This window comes from Neofelis nebulosa, chromosome 17 (assembly GCF_028018385.1).
Source record: "Neofelis nebulosa isolate mNeoNeb1 chromosome 17, mNeoNeb1.pri, whole genome shotgun sequence".
Lineage (NCBI taxonomy): Eukaryota > Metazoa > Chordata > Mammalia > Carnivora > Felidae > Neofelis > Neofelis nebulosa.
In genome coordinates, this window is record NC_080798.1 from 61,432,902 (window position 1) to 61,453,420 (window position 20,519).

General features: G+C 63.0%; 1 protein-coding gene across 2 annotated transcripts; it reads left to right on the forward strand.

The window, feature by feature from the left end:
• Nucleotides 1–1,254: 1,254 nt before the first annotated feature.
• Nucleotides 1,255–20,357, forward strand: CDH15 (cadherin 15). 2 transcript variants are annotated; one of them, XM_058707028.1, is made up of 14 exons: nucleotides 1,255–1,791; nucleotides 8,012–8,170; nucleotides 8,366–8,521; nucleotides 9,600–9,744; nucleotides 13,595–13,755; nucleotides 14,664–14,792; nucleotides 15,275–15,460; nucleotides 16,289–16,542; nucleotides 17,131–17,273; nucleotides 17,436–17,672; nucleotides 17,950–18,189; nucleotides 18,379–18,515; nucleotides 18,755–18,922; nucleotides 19,835–20,357. In XM_058707028.1, exons 1-14 carry the CDS (start codon nucleotides 1,750–1,752, stop codon nucleotides 20,033–20,035), a joined length of 2,358 nt encoding a protein of 785 aa, XP_058563011.1. In that variant the 5' UTR covers nucleotides 1,255–1,749; the 3' UTR covers nucleotides 20,036–20,357. The 2 variants fall into 2 exon arrangements, with proteins under 2 accessions (XP_058563011.1, XP_058563012.1); XM_058707029.1 differs by having other exon boundaries at nucleotides 16,439–16,542.
• The last annotated feature ends 162 nt before the right edge of the window (nucleotides 20,358–20,519 follow it).

Sequence of the window (20,519 nt, forward strand, 5' to 3'; positions counted from 1 at the left end):
GCAAACAAGCAGAGAGGAGGGGGTCTTACAAGGCTTTTTCCCCTCACCCCCTTTAGAGTGCCTGAGGTTAACCAGGGGACTCAGAGGCTCAGCCACCCATCCCCTTCTACCTCACCCCTGCACTAGTACCAGAAGGCAGGAGCCCCAGGCATTCAGAAGGCTGTCCCGCCCCTGTTCGGGGTCCCTAATCTCAGAGGCAGCATGGTGGCGATGCATCCACACGACTCCTGAAACAGAATGCTACGGGCACCAGTGACAGTCAAAACAAAGTTTACTGCAACGAGAGGCAAGGCAAACCAATCGATCGGGACCTATTCTCTTGACCAGAGTGCAGTCTCGAACAGCCGGGGTACAGAGTTTTTATAGCCGACCACATCGTCTTATTCTCACCTGGGAACAGAACAAAGGAATAGTTCCCAGGTGGAAACAGTTCAAACAGGCCCTTGCCCCAATCCAATCACTCGCTAATCCATCCCTTGATTGATAGGGTAAGGCTGTTCTCTCTTAACCTATAGTGTTAAAACAAAGCTGTTATTTCTTAAGGCTACAGGTTAGCCCTACCCTTACAGTGGCCCTTAGAGGCTGCTCCCCAGGCCCAGGGTCTCAGAGCCTGGAGATGGAAAGGCCCCCTCTCTGAATCCCCACCTCGGAGCAGTGAGTGCCAGGGACACGTTGCCAGAGTCTCCTTCAGGCGGCCTGGCCTCCTTCCAAGCAGGCCAAGGGCACAGATGGTGCCACACCTGCTCCACGGCCCACGATCTGGACAGGAGCGAGGAGGACCCGCCCCTGCCACAGAGAAGACCCAGGCTCCCTGGACATCCCCCACCCCCTCCTGCTCAGAGGGCAGTGTGTTAGCTCCTAGGGTCCTTCCTCCGTCCTGCGCTCTCCACCCTCCGTTACTGTGTGCTGGGCCTGTGAGCGACACACGCACACACACCAGGGGCACAGGTCTTGAAGAGGAGAGCAGCCCCAGAACAGGAGGCCACGGTGGGGGGGGGGGGGGGAACCAGGGGAGGGAGGAAGGGCTGCGGCTGGGGTGGGGAGGGCCAACCCACAGGCCCACAGGCCTTCCTCTGTGCTAGCCCTAAGGATCCACAGAAACAATTCAGCCACAGGGGAGCCCCACCCCAGTGCGAGAGACTGTGACCTAAGATGGGCAGGTAGGTGCCAGTGCCCGATAGGGTGCTCAGGGGTTGCCATCAGACAAAGCCCTCAAGGCGGCAAGCAACACGCCTCCGGGATAGCCAGGGGAAGAGCACTAGGGGCAGAGGAAACAGCCAGTGCAAAGGCCCTGAGGCAAGAGTGTGTCTGGTGAATTCACGGAGCAGCAACGTAAAAATTAGTGGATGGACGAATCGATCCACTCTGGCTCCTAGCCCAGCCCCCCCACCCACCTCCGTCTTTTTTGCCGGCTTCCTCTTCTTACTACTGGACTCCCAGGGCTCTGCCGCCCTGGACAGCCGCCTCCGGACTGGTTCCGCCCCGCCCCGCCGCCCACACGTGCTGCCGCTCAGCCGCAGGCCCTGGCTCCGCCCCCGCACACGTGCTGTCACTCAGGCCCCGCCTCCCGCCGCGCACACGTGCTGCCACTCAGCCCCAGGCCCCGCCCCCGGCCTCCTGCTCCGCCCCCGCACATGTGCTGTCACTCACTCGGGGGCCCCCGCCCGCGCACTTGTGCTGTCACTCAGCCCGCGTTGTGTCCGAGCAGGAGGCTGCCGGCCGGACACTCGGCCCCCGCTCCGCCGGCCCATGGACGCCGCACTCCTCGTCGCCCTCGGGCTGCTGGCCCAGGTAAGGCGTCTGGCCGCGCGGAGTCCCTTGCCCCCTGCCCTACGGCTTACAGTGGGACACTCCCGGGGACCACTGGCTCTGGCCGCCTCTGGAGGACCCATGAGCTGAGGGTGCCCGGTGGGCAGCTCTGTCCAGGGCGTTCTGTGCCCCAGTGGGGTCCGGAGGCAAAGGGTAACCGTCTCCGACTGAACTGGATGGGGAGCCAAGCTGGGTGGCCGCCCGGAGACCACCTAGCAGGCCGGTCCTTCCCCTGGAGGTGCCCCCCTCAACCCTGCCCGACTTGTGGTGAGAGCCAGGGAGGGGGGGGGGCAGCAGGAGCACCCCAGCTGGACGAGCTGGTAGGCCGGTTCCCTGACGCTCCTGCTGGGTAGGCAGGTGACCCTGGTTAGTGACCCTGGTGAGTGGAGTCCGAGGCACCTCCACCCTGTGTCCCGCCGGCAGGGGCAGCTGCGGGCTCTGCCCTCCAGGAATCCACTCCCCTGGGAGCCAGGCCCCTGGCACACAGCCCACACCCCCACATTCCCCCCCTGGCCCCAGTTCCCTGGTCTCTCCGAGCTGGGAGTGGGACAGAATAGAAGGAGGCACAGACCACTGCCCCTCTCCCCACCATGGGCACCCCCTGGGAGGGGGCCACATCTCCTCGAGTCCTGGGCCGAGTGGCCCTTTGGACAGGACAGGCACTACTCTGAGCCTGGGAGTGGAGCCGTGGCCTGCCTTTGGGGAGAAGACTGAGTCAGGATCACAGGCCAGAGGCCAGGGCCGGGCAGTGGTGGGGACATTGTGCATAATAGAGGACCTTATTTGCCTTATACTTGACAGGTAATGAGCTCGAGGGCTTGGCGAGTGCCCATAGGTGCTTGCTGTTTGGGTCCCAGACACTGGTGAGGACAGTCAAGTTTCCCAGCACCCACTCTGGGCTTCTTGAGTCCCCCTGACTCCCAAAGATCTCCCAGCTGTGGCTGGAAGCTGGTCAGATGCCCTCCAGTTGGACCCCTCCCCCCCCCCCCCCCCCCCCCCCCCCCGCCCAGCAACTGGGCCTCAGGACACCTGGCACCCCTCGCTCTGGTCACCTGCACCCCTGCCTCTGGGCCCACCTGGGCCTGGGCTCCCCCAGCCCTCTGCTGGGAGGTCACACCGTGCACAGTCTTCTTGTGCGCCCTCCCACAGGACCGTATGCCCCCACACACTGGGGTCCACTCCAGAAGGCTCCACGCCTCTGATGCCCCCTCCCCACTTGCTGTAGGAGCAGTGGTCCACCCCCACCCTGCACCAGACCCAGTACTTTGGGCAGGCACATGACAGAGACCTGCTCTTTTGGGTTTGGGGTGGCTCTGCAGCAGGGGAGGTCCCCTCCCTGGGGCTCTTGCGGAATGACCCCTGCACACAGCTGGAGGCTTTGGGGATTTGGAGGGATCAGCCAATGGGGCTTGGACACAAGTTCTGTACTCGATGTGGCTCAGATTAGCACATGAGGGGAGCTTTTCCTAGACCCCCCCCCAAAATACATCCGTGTCGGGGCCCTACCCACCCCTCCCCCATCCAGCTCAGCTTTCAGACTTTTGTCCTCTCCTGTCGAGCCACATGGCAGCTGATGGCTGCCTCCTGGACATCCCTTCCTCCACCTCTGTGAGCTCCCGAGACCCACCGGCTGGCCCCGAGCGAGGCAGGGCTGGCTCAGGAGGGGCCCCAACACAGGGCTCTGCATTGATCTGGTGCTGACTGTGCCTTTGGGACAAGGCACACCCCTCCCCCGCCTGTGTCCCCTAAAATCTCACCTAGGGGGCTTAGAGTGTGTACTTTCAGAGCTGGGCCCTTGGGCCCCTCCCCGGGCCCTCAGTGCCCCCATAGCTGGCCCTGCCCTTGGGGGGCAGGGGTGGGGGGTGGCGGAGCCTGGATGATTTGGGGCAAGCTGGTGAGCCACACGGTTTCTGGAAGGAAGGTGAGGCCTTGGCTGCACTCCTGGGGACTTGGACATGTGAAGGCCCCCACAGGCAATGTGGGAAAGGCCGTGGAACAGGGCCGTGGAACAGGCTGACGCAGGCCACGTTCTCTAGTCACGTTAATATGACAGTAGCTGGGGCGGCAGAGGGCAGCCGGCTCCTGGACCATTCTCTTCCCTGGGTGGACAGGGCAGCCCCGGAGCATAGTGGCCCTCACGTGGCAGAACCTGTCCCTGCAAGGGGGATGCTGGGGGGTGGGGGTGGGGGGTGGGAAACAGCTGCTTCTCTCACCCCCTTACTTTGGCGCCTCAGGAGACGTGCAGGGGCCTCTCTGGGCCGGGGCAACAGCTGGGCCCATTCCTGGCATGCCTGATGCCGGCCAGGCCGTCCAGGAACGGGGTGGTGCGGATTCCAGCCTGGGCAGAAGGGGCTCGGGCCTGGGAGGCTTGCGGGGGGTGCAGACCGGGAGCTCTTCCCTCCGCCCAGGCAGACCCCCCCCACCCCGGGCCCCTGCCGCCCTGTTCTGCCAGGCTCCAGGCCTCCCACCCGCTTCCTAGATCATGAAACCTCGAGCCAAAGGCACTGTTGGAGGGGTCTCCACTCACACAAGTGTGGGATTAACCCCGGAACCTCTCACTCGAGCTCACGTCTGCAGCTACGTTTTGTAAGGTTCGCCCAATGACACCGGACGGGGTAGAAGAGCATGTTCTCTTCCCCTAATGCAGTCGCGACACGACGGTGGACAGGGTTCCAGGAAGCTGGGCCACGGGAGCAAAAGTCCAACCCGAGCTCAGGCCTGCTGCCTGCTGTCTGAATCTCAGCAGTGATTTTAGGGAGCCCCAGGGGCCCCTAAAGGCCAGCAGCTCCAGGAGACGAAGCAGGCCGTCCTCACTTCCCGCCCAGCCTTCCCGGTCCACGGCTTCTCTACCCGGGGTGGGGGAGCACCCAGCTCTCTTCCCAGGCTCCGGGGAGACTACACCGTGGCTTAGAATTCTTTGTTCCGAACCCACCGTGGGGTGGTGGAGAGAAGCAGAGGGCCCTGTGGGCCAGGCCAGGCAGAACGGATTCCTACAGGGGTGGTGGGGGGCTTTGTTACTCAGCCGCTGGGGTTGGGTGTTGGGCTGGGGGCAGGCCCCGGGGAGGGACAGTGGCCCTGGTGTCTCCAGGGCTTCCAGACTATTCTCTCGGTTCTTGGTTAAGGCAAAGGCCAGGGATGAGCACAGGGGTATGGTGGGGCCTCACTTGGGGGAACTGGGTTCGTCACACCCATTGGTTGTGGCTGGGCGTGGGAGCAGCACGGTGGACAGCAGAGGGGAGCCCGCGTCCACTCGGTGGTGCCTTCTCGCTCTGCCCACATGCTGGGGTTCTGTGTGAGCTGGCTTTGTCCGTGTGGCTTCGTCCTGGCCCCATATGTCCCATGGTCCCCGGGCAGCTCCCAGACCCTCCCCCAGCCGGCCACGTCTGTCTTCTGGGAAGGGGGTGGTGGGAGGACCCGGGCTGGCCGGCGGAAGTGGGCTGTGGCCCGGCCCAGCCGCCCCACCCACCGCAGCCTCTGATCTGGGCAGGGGGTCCCTGCCAAGGTTCTGTGGCTTCTGCTGACCTCCTGAACTTGGGCCGTGGAGTCCCAGGCTCTGCCACGACCGCACCAGCCCCGCACCGCGCTGCTGGGCACGCTGCGGCGTAAGCCAAGGCCGCTGGCAGAGACGGGGGTGAGGGGCAGCCGGAGGCTCTGTGGTGGGCTGCACGGGGCAGAGTGTGTCGCCCAGCATTCCTCCAAGAGCCTGAGATCAGGGGCTAGCCCCCCTGCAGACCGGCCCCCGCCTGCACCCCCAGTCCTGTCCACCTCCCCACACTGAGGCCGGGTGGGGAAGGCGCTCCTGGGAGCGACGGAGCTCAGAAGCTGGTTTCCCTGTGGACCCCACCTCTGCTGCTCTCTGGCCGTGTGGGCTTGAGCCAGTGGCTCAGCCGCTCTGAGCCCTACTCTGGGTGACTGTGAAACCAGACAGCGCTCGTTCCTAGGGGGCGTGAGGGCTGAGGGAGGGCCTAGGGAGGGCAGAAAGGGCTGAGACAGGCGGACGCTGAGCCCCGTGCCGCCCTCGGGATGCTTAGGAAACAGATGCTGTCCCCGCTAGCACGGTGACAGAGGCCAGCAGGGCTCCGCTTGGCGGGAACACGGTGCTGACCTGGAAGGGTTTGTGCTCTGTGGGTTTGGCGCGAAGCCCGAGCCGCCCCAGGCACTGCCGGTCTGTCGGGCTGGGGTAGCTTGGGGGCCTGGCCAGGAGCTTGGTCCTTTCTATAAACCATGTTCGCTGCCTCGCAGATTCCAGGCCCCTGCAGGTGACACTGCCCCTGGGATTTCAGGTGAGGAGGAGGAGGAGGAGGAGGGGGACGATTCCAGGCCTGGGGACCCGGCTTGGGGCCACAAGGAGAGCTCAGCTGTCATGTGAATGTTACTGCTGTTTTGCGAGCAAAGCGTGTGGAAAGCGTTGTGTGCTGGCCCTGGGCGGTGAAGGTGCCAGGGAGCAGAGCGGAGGGTTACACGGGACAGCAGCTGGCATCTCCTTCCTGCCCCTGTCCCATCCCACCCAGAGCACCCCCTTCACTCGTCCCTGATGCCTCTCTTCTGAGACCATGAGACCACCCCGTCCCATGCCCGCTCTCCATGGACTGCGAGGCCCCAGACGGAGGCTGGGGGGTGAGCTCACGGTGTCGAGGAGGCACAGGGCAGCCAGGGAGCCACCCTGTCCACCTTAGCTAAAAGGGAGCGCCTCCTCCAGAAGGACCCAGGGCCTGGAGACCCTGGGTGGGGCCAGAGAGCTTCTAGGGTCATCCCTAGAGCACAGAGGGCTGGCGTCTGGGAGGGGGTGTCCACTCTGCATGCCCCCAGCCAGCCTGTCCTGCCTTGGGTTTGAGGAGGGGCAGGGCAGGGGGCAGCTGCCAGTGGGGGGGGGCCCGAGCAGCCTCAGAGGGTGCCTTCTCCAACCCCCAAAGGCAGCTGGGTCCCAGCGTGTGACCGAGCCCCTCCCCCAGACCCCATCCCAGGTGCCTCCATCTCTCACCAAATCCAGCGGGACCCTGTGCCCCTGGACCAGAGCCCCTGTGCCCAGCCAGCCACAGTGCCCGGTCCCACACTCAGACCAGCCGGCACCCTGTTGAAGAGCCTGGCGCGGAGACCAGGGCCTGGAAATTCGGGATGTGTTTGTGCTGCCAGCCCGCCCCTGACTCATGGGTCGGTGCCTTTTCTGGGCCTTGGTTTCCCCACCTGAACTGGGAAGGTGGGGCTACCTGTGGTCACTACGGGGAGCGGCCAGTGGGTCTCGAGAGACTTCTGACGGGTGCCCTCCTCCCACCATGCTCCTTGATGGCCCCAGTTCTGAGCCCAAAAGCTGGCCCAGGGAAGGGCCTGAGCTGTGTCATGCCCCCACCCGCCCCTGCGGAGGAGGGGGTGAGCACAGCTGCCACGTGCTCCCCGTCTTCCCTTGGCAGCCCCCGGCCACCCCGAGTGTGTGGAGAAAGAGGAGGGAGCACCCCCAGGGCCCTGAGGATCCCAGGAGTAGTGGTGTGAACCCTACCACTGGCCCCGTGGTTGGGAGGAAAGCAGGGGGTCGGCACCGGGTATTGTGGTCCCGTTTCAGCCCCTTGGGCCCTGCGAACCCCCCAGCAGCTAGGCCAGTCTGCACGGTGAGGTCGGGTAAGTTTGCAGGCCCTGCTGAAACCCTGGAAACGGGCTGAGCCTCCAATCCCACAGAGCAGCCTGGAGAAGCCCCTTCCGACCTGCCTGTAGGGCCTCCGCGAGCACCCGCTTCCGGGAAGCATTTGCGGGAGAGGGGAAGGGTGGCCACACCCTGTTAGCCACAGTCTTCTCCCACGAAATGTCCCTGGGAGCCTCCCCCTGGCAGCTGTTGCCAGCAGCTGCCTCGTTCGTCACTTTGGCTCCGTCTGCCCCCTGAGCACCCCATGCTCCCCAAGGCCCGGTGCCTGCGCCTCCCTTGGGCCACTCCGGGAGGAGGTGGGGGCCCGGCAGCCTCGCTTCGGCCGGCCAGTCAGGGAACATCCACCAGGCCTGGGGCAGCTCTGGCCGCAGGGGCTCCCAGGAGACGACAGGAGACACATGCAGGGCTTTGGGGGCTCCAGTCTTGGGGTGTGGCTGTGGGGTCTCCCAGGACCATGAGCTCAGGGCTCTGATGGGGGCCAAGGTTATGGTGGGTTCACTTTTCTGCGGCCGGGCTCACTGGGGTTGCGTGCTATGTAATTGACAGCTAATTGTGCCTTTGTTGCAGAGCCTGGGCCTGTCATTGGGGGTCCCTGGGCAGAGGAGGCCCAGTACCCTGTACCCCTGGCACCGGGCACCTGCCCCAGGCCGTGTACGAAGAGCCTGGGTTATCCCCCCCATCAGTGTATCCGAGAACCACAAGCGTCTTCCGTACCCCCTGGTGCAGGTGAGGGGGGCACAGATGGGGGAGGGGGGGTAGCCCTGGGGGCAGAGCAGGGGCTGGGCTGTCCCTGGAGGGTCCCTGAGGGCAGCACATCTTTGGGGTCATAGGCCGAGCTGCTGGGGGAGGAGTCAAGGCCAGGAAGAGGGAGGGACCCTGCCTTTTGGGGCACCTCCCCCAGCCGGGCTCTTTTCTTGGCAGATCAAGTCCGACAAGCAGCCACTGGGCAGCGTCCTCTACAGCATCCAGGGCCCCGGTGTGGACGAGGAGCCCCAGGGCGTGTTCTCCATTGACAAGTTCACGGGGAAGGTGTTCCTGAATGCCATGCTGGATCGGGAGAAGACAGACCGCTTCAGGGTGGGGCCCGCTGTGGGGAGCACTGGCAGGAAAGTGGTGGGGGGGGCTCCTGCCACCACCAGGCTCCTGGTCTCAGGGTTGGGACTTGAGGGCCCATGTCCTCAATTGGTAGGTGCAGACAGGGGTTTGGGACTATAGGACCTGCATTCCAAAGAAGATGTTCAGGATTCTGTTCCCATTTAACAGATGAGCATGAGCAAACTGAGGCCCCATGGAGGCGGGGCTTGGTCCTGCCCAGGGAAGCAGCACCGGGCAGCCCCCAGCAGAGCCGCTGTCAGCCTCCAGGAAAACACCACTGGACACTGGTGTAGTTTTGCCCCAGTTTTGCCTCAGCTGGGCCATGTGTGGTGGGGGTGGGGCGTTGTGCAGAAGCCCACGGTATGGCACGTCCCAATGGCAGGTGTCCCTTGACTCTCTGGGGAAGGTGGCACGGGATCCCCCGCCCCGGAGGCATGGGATCCTGAGGCTTGAGAGAAGGGAGCAAGAGGCCATGGAGGGGGGAAGAACCTGACTCCCCACAGAGTCCGGTGTCCTGCCGAGCCTGGAGTCTCCAAAGTGTTTTAAATTTGCTCTGGAGGAGGAGGCTTCTGACTTTGCTTTTGCCGTGCCCTGAACGTTCTTCGTTCGGACTTAGAGAACGAGCTCTTGGTTCCCTTACACAGAGAGTTATCAGACAGAGACCAAGGTCCTACCTGGACACCATAGCATGCCCGCTCTCCAGAAGCAGGGAAGTGGCTTAATTTCCGTTTCACGGGATCACTAAGCTCCAAGAGGAGCCTGCACCGATTAGCAGAAGGGGAGCGCTAGTGAGACTGTGCCTTCAGTCGCACACAAAACATACCTGTGAGCTTCCCGGCAGCCAAGGCGAGAGAGGAAGTGAGGCGCTGCCCTCCCTTGCTGTGGGCAAGCAGGCTGGTGGCAGGGAGGTCTCGCTGTTGCACTCGCCCCACCCCATGCCCTTTCTCCCCTGTGTAAACTGGGGACACCGGGTCTGCACTTGCTGTCCCTTTGCATGGCCTGGTGGGGGCCACCAAAACTGGGGGAGCACAGCACCAGCCCTTGCTCTCTGCTTGGCTAGCTAAGGGCCTTTGCTCTGGACCTGGGAGGAGCCACCCTGGAGGAGCCCACGGACCTGGAGATCGTGGTTGTGGATCAGAATGACAACCGGCCCGTCTTCAGGCAGGAGGCGTTCAGCGGCCGGGTGCTGGAGGGAGCAGTGCCAGGTGAGGCTGGGGGGCTGCGGCGGGCGTGGGGGGCTCTGAGTCCGTCAGAAGGCCCGGGGAGACTTCAGCAAGTCTTTCAGTGGTCCTTCAGAGCATCCAAAAATAAGCAAGCGGACTCTCCAGGGGTAGGGACTTTGCAGTCTCTTCCCGTTTCAGTGTAAGTTTCACACCCCAGCGTCTTCCAAAATGCAGTGAGGATTTACGGTGGCCGAGCTGGGACGGAGGCTGCTGCTGCACCGAGGTGAAATCCACACAGAACAGGACTGACCGGTTAAAAACGGACAATTCCGTGGATTTAGCACCCTCACCACGATGCTGTAAGCCTGGTTCCAGACATGTCCATCCTTGTTTCTCAGTCCTACATCTCGATCTCAAACAAGGCACAACCTCCTGTCCGGACGGCCTCGCTCGCCTGACCTGTTCCAGGCAGGAGAGACCTTCCCGCTCTGGTCCCAGGGGCTTGAGTCCAATCCCAGGCCAGCCTTCCGCCTGAGAGGCTGGGAAGGGCGGACTCGTGGGAGGTGCTTCCACACGTCTGTTTATTTCACGTCCTTCTTCGTGTTTCAAGACTCAGAATGACCTTTTTTTTTTTTTTTTTTTTACTTCTTTTTGCATACTTTCAGACTTGCAAAAAAGTTAAAAAGAATTGCAACAGAGTTGTGACGTTGATCACGTTTGCGCCTTTGTGGATTATCTGCTTGTTTCCACCATTAGGTTGGGACGATGGTCCCGCTCCACCTCCTAAGCTCGTTCCCCTCCGTCTGGAGCGGTTCCTTAGCCGTTAGGCGTTCCTGACCCTGATGTGGTTTTTTTTTTTTTTTTTTTCAAAAAAGTTTTATTGCGCTAAAAATACACATAAGTGTTACCATCCTAACAATTTTTAAGGGGACAGTTCAGTGGTGTTAAATACATTCCAAACGTGGGGCACCTGGGTGGCTCAGTCGGTTCAGCGTCAGACGTTGGCTCAGATCACAGTTCATGGGTTCAAGCCCCAGATCGGGCTCTGTGCTGACAGCTCAGAGCCTGGAACCTGCTTCGGATTCTGTGTCTCCCTCTCTCTGCTCCTCCCCTGCTAGTGCTCTGTCTCCCTCTCTCTCTCTCTCTCTCAAAAATAAACATTTAAAAAATACATTCATAATGTCGTGCAGCTGTCCCCACCACCAGTCCCCAGACCTTGGCTCCCACCCACTTTCCACCTCTGTACATCTGTATACTCTAGGGACCTCGTATAAGTGGAACCTTCTAGTATTTGTCATCTGTGACGGCTCATCTCACGAGCACAGGCATCCAGCTTCATCCGTGTTCAGGATCTGCTTCCCTTTTAAAGCTGGACAGTAGTCCATTGTGTGGACAGACCACGCTTCAGTTGTCCGTCCTCCTGTAGATAGATACTTGGGTGGCTTCCGCGCCTTGGCTACTGTGAGTGATGTTACGGACGTGAGTTCACGTTCCCGCTTTTGGTTCCTTGGGGGATAAACCCAGAAGTGGAGTTGATGGATCACACGGCGATTCTGTGTTTCATTTGAGTGACCTCCGTGCTGTTTCCACGGCGGCTACACCATTTCACACCCCACCAGCCACGCGTGGGGCCCCATTTCTCCGTGTCCTCGCCAACACTTGTCTTCTGGTTTTTCATGATGGCCATCCCAGTGGGTGTGAACTGGTGTCTCGTGATGTGGGTTTGCGTTTCCCTGACGACTACTGATGTCGAGCACCTTTTCATGTGTTTTGTGGCCATTTGTATATTTTATCTGGAGAAAGGCGGATTCAAGCCCTTTGCCCATTTTTGAATTGAGTTGCGTTTTGAGTTTTAGGGGTTGTCTATATATCCTGGGTAGTCCTTCACAGAGACACGATTTGCAAGTGTTTTCTCCCATCCCGTGGACTGCTTTTTACCCCGTTGATAGTGTCTTTTGACGCAGAACATTTAAAAATGTTCATGAAGTCCAGTTTGTCCGTCTTGCCTTTTGTTGCCCGTGCCTTTGGCGTCCCGTCCAGAAATCATAACCAAATCCAGTGTCGCGAGACTTTTGCCCTCCGTGTTCCTCCAAGTTTTACAGTTTGGGGCCTTACGTGTAGGTCTTTGATCCGCTTGGGGTGAGTTTTTGCGTGATGGTGTGAGGGGAGGGTCCAAGTGCGTGCTCTGGGCTGGGGACGCCCAGTTTTCCCAGCGCCGGGTGCCGAGAAGACCGACCTCTTCCCCCTTGCACGGTCTCGGCACCCTGGCCGGAAGTCGTTTGGCCGCCTGCGTGAGGGTTTGTTCCCGGACTTCCTGTCCCACTGGCCCGCGCGTCTGTCTGTGTGGCCACCCCACACTGCCGTGATCCCCGTACCTTTGGGGTGGTTTTGAAGGCAGGCGGTGTGAGTGCGCCCGCTGTGTTCTTGGCTGTTTGGGTTTCCTGGAGGTTCCATACGAGTTTTAGGATGGTTTTCCTATTTATGCGAAGAAACTTGTCCTCAGGACGTTGATGGAGAAGACCGAATCTGCAGATCACTTTGGGCAGTCCTGACATTGAACAGCGTTGACCTCGCAGTCCGTGAACGTGGGACGTGTTTCCGTTTACTTGGGTTTAATTTCTTTCCGAAGCGTTTGTAGTTTTCACCGTCCAAGTGTCACACCTCCTTAGTCCTAACATTGACGTTCTGAAGCACTTACTCAGTTATTTTGAAGAACATGGGTTGTCCGGATGGGGTTTGTGTGGTTGGATACAGGATTTGCACTCTGGTAACACAGTTCTCCTCAGTGTGTCCTATCAGGAGTGTGTGTCCCGTTCCTGGAGATGTGGACTTCGATTTGCCTTGTTTAGGGGGTGTCTGCCGGGCTTCTCCACTGTGATTTTTTTTTTTTTTTAGTTTATTATTTTGAGAGAGAGAGTGCAGGGGAGGAGCAGAGAGAGAGGGAGAGAGAGAATCCCAAGCAGGTTCCGCACGGTCGGCACAGAGCCAGACGCAGGGCTCGATCCCCTGAACCATGAGATCGTGACCTGAGCTGAAACCGAGTCAGACACTTAACCGACTGAGCCTCCCAGGCGACCCTCCACTGTGATTTTTCCATTTTCCCCCTGTAATTAATAGGCATCTTGTGAAAGATCCTCTGCGACTGTGCTCATTCTGTTTCTCCTTAAACTTCCATTCCCCAGTGTGAGCATCTGCTCGCGGTCCTTGTCTGGGTCCGTTCTCGTAGGGGCGGGGGCGGTGGTTTCCTACTTCCGTTGTCCCTTCACCCTTTGTCAGCGGGCTTTCTGCCCTGTGGATGTGTGCCTGCGGATGCTAGTTTTGTTTCTACGACTCTGGACCTCCGGAGTCTGACTCTTCGGTGGATTACCATCCATTACAGCTACTGCTCTGATGCCCACATTGTCCGTGTTTGGCCAACAGGAGGCTCGTCAGATTGGCTGCTGTTCAGCCTCGGCAGCAGACAGAGCTGGGAGACGTGCTTCCGTGTGCAGACACGAGCGTGTGTGTTGTGCGTGTGTGCACGCGTGTTGCGTGTGTGCTGCTCACACCTGTGTTTGCACGTCTCTCTACTTCTGTTAGTTCGGCGTTCCCGCCGGCTCGGAGCTGGCCCGCTTTCCAGCTGGTTCCCCCCGTCTGACCCCGGGCTCTCAGCCCCTGCTGGATTGTCTCCGTGTCTGGGGGACACAGGCGTCAGCTCTCGATCGAACGTGTATGTCAGACGCTCTTGCTTCCTCCTCCAACCGGCGCAAGGCAGACGGCTTAAATGTTCAAGTTCGTACAGACCGAATGGGGGCCTGGACCTGGCACGGTGGGCCACGGATGGCGAGGCGTGTCCTGGGGCCAGGGGTTGGCACCCACACGTGTCCTCCCTGCTCGTCCCTGTCCTCACCAGGCACCTACGTGACCAGGGCCGAAGCCACAGACGCTGATGACCCGGAAACAGACAACGCGGCCCTGCGGTACTCCATTCTGGAGCAGGACGGCCCCCAGCTCTTCAGCATCGATGAGCACACGGGGGACATACGCACCGTGCAAGTGGGTCTGGACCGCGAGGTGAGGCTACCGCCATGAAGGCTGGGGGCCAGGGCCGCCAGGGTTGCACCCTTGCCCGTCTTCTCGGCGCTCTGAGGCTCCTGGGGCGGCTCATTCCAAGCTGGGCCCTCCGCCCCAGCCTTGCCCACCCTACGTGCTCCCCCCGACACGGTAGAAGGGAGCCCCCCGCTTGCTGTGGATACTCCCAGTGGCTCTGGACACAAACCCAGCTTGGGACACCCGCGTCTCGTGGCTGGTCGTGGGTTTAGGTCCGAGGAGAGCGGGAAGGGCCCTCCGTATGGTGCCTGGCCCTGACGAGTCCTGCCGAAAGCCGCCCCCGCCCTGGAGCCTGCCAAGCCTTCGGGCTTCCTGGCATGGGGTAGGCCATCCACCTGGCCCCACACTGGCCAGTCGTGCTCTGGAGTAACAGCCACTCTCTGTCCTTGCACACTCTTCCTCCAACGGGACCCCTGCTGCCGCTCACAGCCAGGCTGCTGCACAGCTTCGGCACCTCCAGGAAGCCCTCCTTGGTTTCCCCGTGGCTACACACACAGCTCTGTCTAGTCACTTGCTGCACCAGGTGGCCTTCGTCGGTTCCTCTTTCTGCCACTGGAAGCGGCCCCTCAGGGCAGGGACCCAGCTTGTTGGTTCAGTTCCAGCGTGCTGTGGTGTTCTGTGAATGCGTATCCAACTCGACGCCTGGCCTCTTGCCCACGCATAGTCTGGGCTGGCAGTCGTGTTGTCAGACCCAGAGGGCTGGGTGGCACATTTTGCCCCAGAGCTTGGGAGCAAAAGGCCGGGTGTTGGGGCTTGTGATGCGCACAGGGCTCTCCCGTGAGGCTGAGCCCGGTGCTGTCTGCTCGACGCCGCCCCCCACCGGGCCCTACGGGGCCACCGGGGACCCTGACTGCGCATTGCTGTGCCCCCAGGTGGTCGCCGTGTACAATCTGACCCTGCAGGTGGCAGACATGTCTGGAGATGGGCTCACCGCCACGGCCTCAGCCATCATCACCCTTGAGGATGTCAATGACAACGCCCCTGGGTTCACCAGGGACGAGGTACTGCCCCCGACCACACCCACGCTGGGGACTGTCCTTCCCTCCTCAGGCTCCCGACAGAGAGACAAGGACTTGTCTGAGGACAAGCACAGAAACCCAGGTTAGACTGGTGCTTGTGCACACGTAGACACAGAGAAGCTCGGGGAGACCCTGGGGGGAAGCGTCCCACCGAGACCCCTCGGTGGCCCTCGGGCAACAGGAAGGAGCCTTCCCTCCGCCCCCGCCGCGTGGGACGGAGCAGCCAGCCCCAGCCTCCGGGACAAGGCGGCACACAGGGCGCCTGGCGCGCAGCTGAGCCCGCGGACAGGGCCTCATGGGGACCCCTGGGGGGCCGTGATTCCCGAGGCCACAAGCCCGGGAGGCTCTGGGGGGGTGGGGTGGGCAGCGGAGTCAGCAGGGAGGGAGCAGGGGTGGGCGTCCCCCCGCGGGGTCACCCCCCGGCCCCCGCAGCCCCGGCGGTAACGAGGGCCGGGCTTCCATAGTTCTTCATGGAGGCCACGGAGGCTGTCAGCGGAGTGGACGTGGGGCGGCTTCAGGTGGAGGACAGGGACCTGCCGGGCTCCCCAAACTGGGCAGCCAGGTTCACCATCCTGGAGGGCGACCCCAAGGGACAGTTCGCTATCCGCACAGACCCCAAGACCAACGAGGGCGTGCTGTCTGTGGTGAAGGTGAGTGGGGTGCACGGCTTCCCCAGCTGGGGTCTGGCTGCTGGACCCGAGCTCAGGGGGCCCCCGTTTGGGGCAGAGCAGAATGCTAAGGGACCCGGGAATGCTGGGGTTCTGGGCACAGGCCACGCCGACCCCGGGGCACGGGGGCCGGCCACAGCCCGGGTGATATTGATGGAGTGCTGCCTCTTGCGGCGTGGGGTGCCGTGTAGACCTGTGTCAGGCGGGTCTGAAGCCAGGAGACAGCAGCGGGAGACACACGCACTCACGGGTGCAGAGCTGCTCAGATGCTGACGCACAAGGAGCGTTACTGCAGGAAACGGGGGTTTGCAGGCCCAGCGGGCTGGGAACCCAGGACCCGAGTCTTTCCTCTAAAGGGAAACCTCAGCTTTGTTCTCGATGGCTGCGAGCTACGGGCGAGCCCCGCTCGGGTCATCCGGGACGATATTTAAAGTCAGCAGGTGGCAGAGGTTAATTGAACCCCAGGTGCCAGCCCCCTCTGCGTGTCCGGACGAGCGTTGCTTGAGTCACCGGGGAGGACGCCTGACCAAGTGACGCACGAAGCTGGTCACACGCCGCCTAACAAACTCATTCTGAGTGACGACTAGCTGTCATTCTTACGTTATTCTTTGCGGCTTTTGGTCCTGAATAATTTTTATTTGTGCAGGGCTAATGAGGGACAGGGAGAGTAGGGGCTGTGAGGAGAGACTGAAGGGGCCGCGGTCCCACTGTGGGGGCCTCGCCCTGCCCTGTAGCCGCCTCCGGGCACCTCGAATGTGAGGGGGGCCCGGAGTCCTGATCGACCGCCCCCCCGGTCCCCACTCCCCCCAGCCCCTGGACTACGAGAGCTGTGAGCAGTACAACCTGAGAGTCGCGGTGCAGAACGAGGCCCCCCTGCAGGCGGCCGCCCCCAGGGCCGAGCGGGGCCAGGCCAGGGTCAGCGTGCGGGTGCAGGACGTCAACGAGGCGCCCGTGTTCCAGGAGAACCCGCTGCGGACCAGCCTGCCTGAGGGGGTGCCCCCGGGAACTCCCGTGGCCACCTTCTCTGCCCAAGACCCTGACACGCAGCGGCTGCAGAGGCTCAGGTGGGGGCCGCCGGGGTGAGGCAGAGGGGGCCGACGGCCTCCTTTGTCCGCTGCCCAGCCGGGGCCCGGAGCACGGTGGAGGGTTCCCGTCAGAGCCCTGGTCGGAGGGTAGAGGGCACGTCTGTCCGTGTACACCCCTGCGCGTCCCTGGGGCCTCGAGCCCTGTGCATACGTGTGTGTCGGCGTGAACTCGTCCCAGCAGGCCGGGCTGGGCGCTAGCTGGCCCACCGACGCCACCCGGTCCGTTCAGGTGAGCCGGTGTGTGCAGGCCGGCCCTTCGTGTGTTGGATGTCCCCCCGGCCCTGGCCCTGTGGATCTGTGTCTGTCTCCACGGTGCCCACGCGCTGAAGCCTGGCTGTGGCACTCACTGGCCGTGGGGCCCTGGCCCTGGGCCTCACCTGCCTTCCCTGAGCCTCGGTTTCCTCATCTGTCAATTGGGACAGAAACCACCAGCTCAGGGCAGTTGGGGGCCTAGCTTCAGAGGTGCGTGTGTGCACACGTGTGTGGGAAATGTGTGTTTCTGTATGACCCCACCCCTAGGGGTCCTGTGTCTGCTCAGGGTCACTCTGTCCCCTCCTCGGCCAACAGCTACTCTAAGGACTATGACCCAGACGACTGGCTGCGGGTGGACAGAGCCACGGGTCAGATCCAGACCCAGCGAGTGCTCAGCCCGGCCTCTCCCTTCCTCAAGGATGGCTGGTACAGGGCCATCATCCTGGCCTACGACGATGGTGAGTGCCAAGCTGTGCCTGGGCTCCAGGGCTCCCGGACCCGGGCCGGGCATCCTTGCTGCTGCCCGAGGGCTGAGAGCTGCGCGTGCCGCGGAGCCGATTCTCGGGTGGGCAGTCTGCCCCAGCAGGGCAAGGAGCCCACCCGGCCTCTCCCGCCTGCAGCCTCCCCACCCAGCACGGCCACCGGGACCCTGTCCATTGAGATCCTGGAGGTCAATGACCACGCCCCTGAGCTGTCCCCGCCATCTGGTAGCGTGTGCAGCAAGCCAGACCAGGGTTCTGGCCTTCTCCTGGGGGCCACGGATGCGGACCTGCCCCCCCACGGGGCTCCCTTCCACTTTCAGCTGAGTCCCCGTGTCCCAGAGCTGACCCGGAACTGGAGTGTCAGCCAGGTTAACGGTGAGTTTTTCCAAACACCGGCCCGCGGGTGCAGCCCTGAGACCTGGGGGGCGCTCAGCACCGTGGTCCTGCTGGTTCCCGCCGCATCCTCGGGCGGGGCAGGAACTATCACGCCCAGTGGGAGGATGGGGAAACTGAGGCCCCAGGTCTCGGGATCCTCACCCACCAGGCCGCTTCTCCCAGCAGCAAGGGGCGCGGAGGGGCCCTGGAGGGGCAGGGGCAGGGGCAGGGCGCGTCAGGTTGGGAGGCCCGTGCTGACCTTGGGCGCCCTCTGCAGTGAGCCACGCGCGCCTGCGGCTCCGGCACCAGGTCCGGGAGGGTCTACACCGCCTCAGCCTGCTGCTCCGAGACTCTGGGCAGCCGCCCCAGCAGCGCGAGCAGCCCCTGAACGTGACGGTGTGTCGCTGCGGCCCGGATGGTGCCTGTCTGCCGGGGGCCGCTGCCCGGAGGGCAGGAGGCGTGGGCGTCAGCCTGGGCGCCCTGGTCATCGTGCTGGCCAGCATCATCCTGCTGCTCTGTGAGCGCCCGCATCCCGACACCTGCTGCCCTGACTCCGCCTTGCAGGCCCCGCCCCACCTTAACCCTCCCTTCCTTCCCCCCCCCCCCCAGCCGCAGGCCCCATGCCACCAGATCCCACTCCCCACACATCCAGACCCGGCTGGATGACCGGGCACCCACCACCTCCTATCTGTCCTCTCCTGCCCAGTGCTCGCCCTGCCGGTCGCCCTCGTCACGCGGTCCCGGAGGCAGTCAGGGGACAAAGGGTTTCTGCACGGGCTGCAGGACGATCTCCGGGACAACATCCTGAACTATGACGAGCAGGGGGGCGGGGAGGAGGACCAGGTGAGGGGAGGGCGTTGGGGGGAGGTCGTGGTTTAGAAATGCTAAGCAGTTGGAAGGGTCCCTGAGAGCCTAGGCCGTGGGTCCCCCTCCAGCACCCCTCACCCCACCTTCAGGAGGAGGGAGGGTCCCCACAAGTCCTCTTCCCTTCCCCCGCACCCCCCTCATCCCACCAGGGTGCCTGGGACCAAAACCCCACCCTGTGATTGATCGGGGCTGAATTCTGCCTACTGTGTCCCCAGGATGCTTACGACATCAACCAGCTGCGCCACCCAACAGAGCTGGCGGCCTTGTGCTCTCCACTGGGACGGCCGCCACTGCGCCGAGATGCCCCGTTCGGCCGAGTGCGCCCCCAGCCACCCCGCATGCTGCCCACCAGCCCCGCTGACATCGCTGACTTCATCAATGATGTAGGTGTCCCTGGAGGTGTGCAGACAGGGGCAAAGGCACGGGGAAACGCACGTAGGGGCTCCCGCCCACGCCTCTGTGAACCCTCCGGACGCGCACCATTTGTGGAGAGTGGGTCTGTCACTGGGGACCCCAGCTGAGCTTCTGGGGAACCCCTGACAATCTGAGGGGGGGGGTGAGGCTGGGGAGGTGCAGGGGACCACAGGCACAGGTCTCCTGGAAGAGGAAGCTGCCCCCCGCCCCCGCCCCGGATCGCGCTGAGCCTGGTTGAGCTGGGGGCGGGAGGGGGGGGGGGAGGGGGGGGGTTGGAGCTTGCTCTGCGGCACTTTTCACTGGACACCGATCGACAAAAGTTAGCGTGCCCCGAGGCTGGGGGTGCAGCTGTCAGTCGCATCCCGGAACCATAGTGATGTGGGCACGGCATCGGCGAGTTCTCGCAGTCAAGGCGGGGGAGGCTCAGGAGGCAGGCGGCCTGGTTGGATGGGCTGTGGGGGAGCAGAAGGTGCCGCCCGCCGGCCTGCCCGACGCCACACCCGCCCGCAAGCACAGGCCTTGATTCAGAGGAAGCCCCCTACAGATGGCTGGGCAGGGGTTAGGCCCAGGTGCAGGTCCCGGTCAGGAGGGCGCGTGACCCTTTGGGTGAGAGGACGGACGGAGGTGGACGGGACAGAACCCTTTGCAAAATCTTTGAAAGGCAGAAACGGGGGTCTCGCCGATGGGATGTAAGGAAGGAGAGCGCCGCCCAGAGGGAGGTGGGGCGGGTCTCCCAACGGTGCCTGCACTCAGGGCTCTGCCCCTCCCCCTCCTCTTCCCGCGGGGCTGGGGGTGGGGCTCCCTCCTCGGTGTCTCGGGCTGAGCTGGGGGCGGGGCTTGGTGCCGGCAGGGATCCTGAGCTCTCCCGGGCCTCTCCGCAGGGCTTGGAGGTGGCGGACAGTGACCCCAGTGTCCCGCCCTATGACACAGCTCTCATCTACGACTACGAGGGAGATGGTTCTGTGGCAGGAACGCTGAGCTCCATCCTGTCCAGCCTGGGGGACGAGGACCAGGACTACAGCTGCCTGCGGGACTGGGGCCCCCGCTTCGCCCGGCTGGCTGACCTGTACGGGCCCCCGTGAGGGTCGGAAAAGAGCCAGGGAAGGGTGGGGGACTTTCTGATGCGGACCCGCGTGCCCTGCTCAGGGTACAACCACCAGCCACGGAGGGCAGACGTCTTTCCCAGGACAGGCAGCCTGGCCTCCGGGCCCGGCCGACCCCTGTATAGGCAGCCAGGGGGCGCCCAGGCCCTTGGGCAAGTCTGCTTCTCCCAGGGAGGACAGAGACCGGGGGACCCAGCGCCCGGAGAGCGGAAGCTAGACAAGCCTGGCTTCCATCCGCCTTCCCTGGGGTCAGAACCCCCACCTCGCCGGCCCCCAGCGGCCTCCCACTCATGCCCCCCCCCACTCCTGAATTAAAAACCTGCCCTTCTCTCCAGTGCCGGTGGCGCGGTCCGGGCTGCCCCCCACGGGAGGGGTGGGGGGAGAGGGGGGTTAGTGAGCCCACCGGGAGCCCCCTCCAACCCAGGGCGCGCGGCCCGAAAGAAGCAGCAGTGAGGACGCCAAG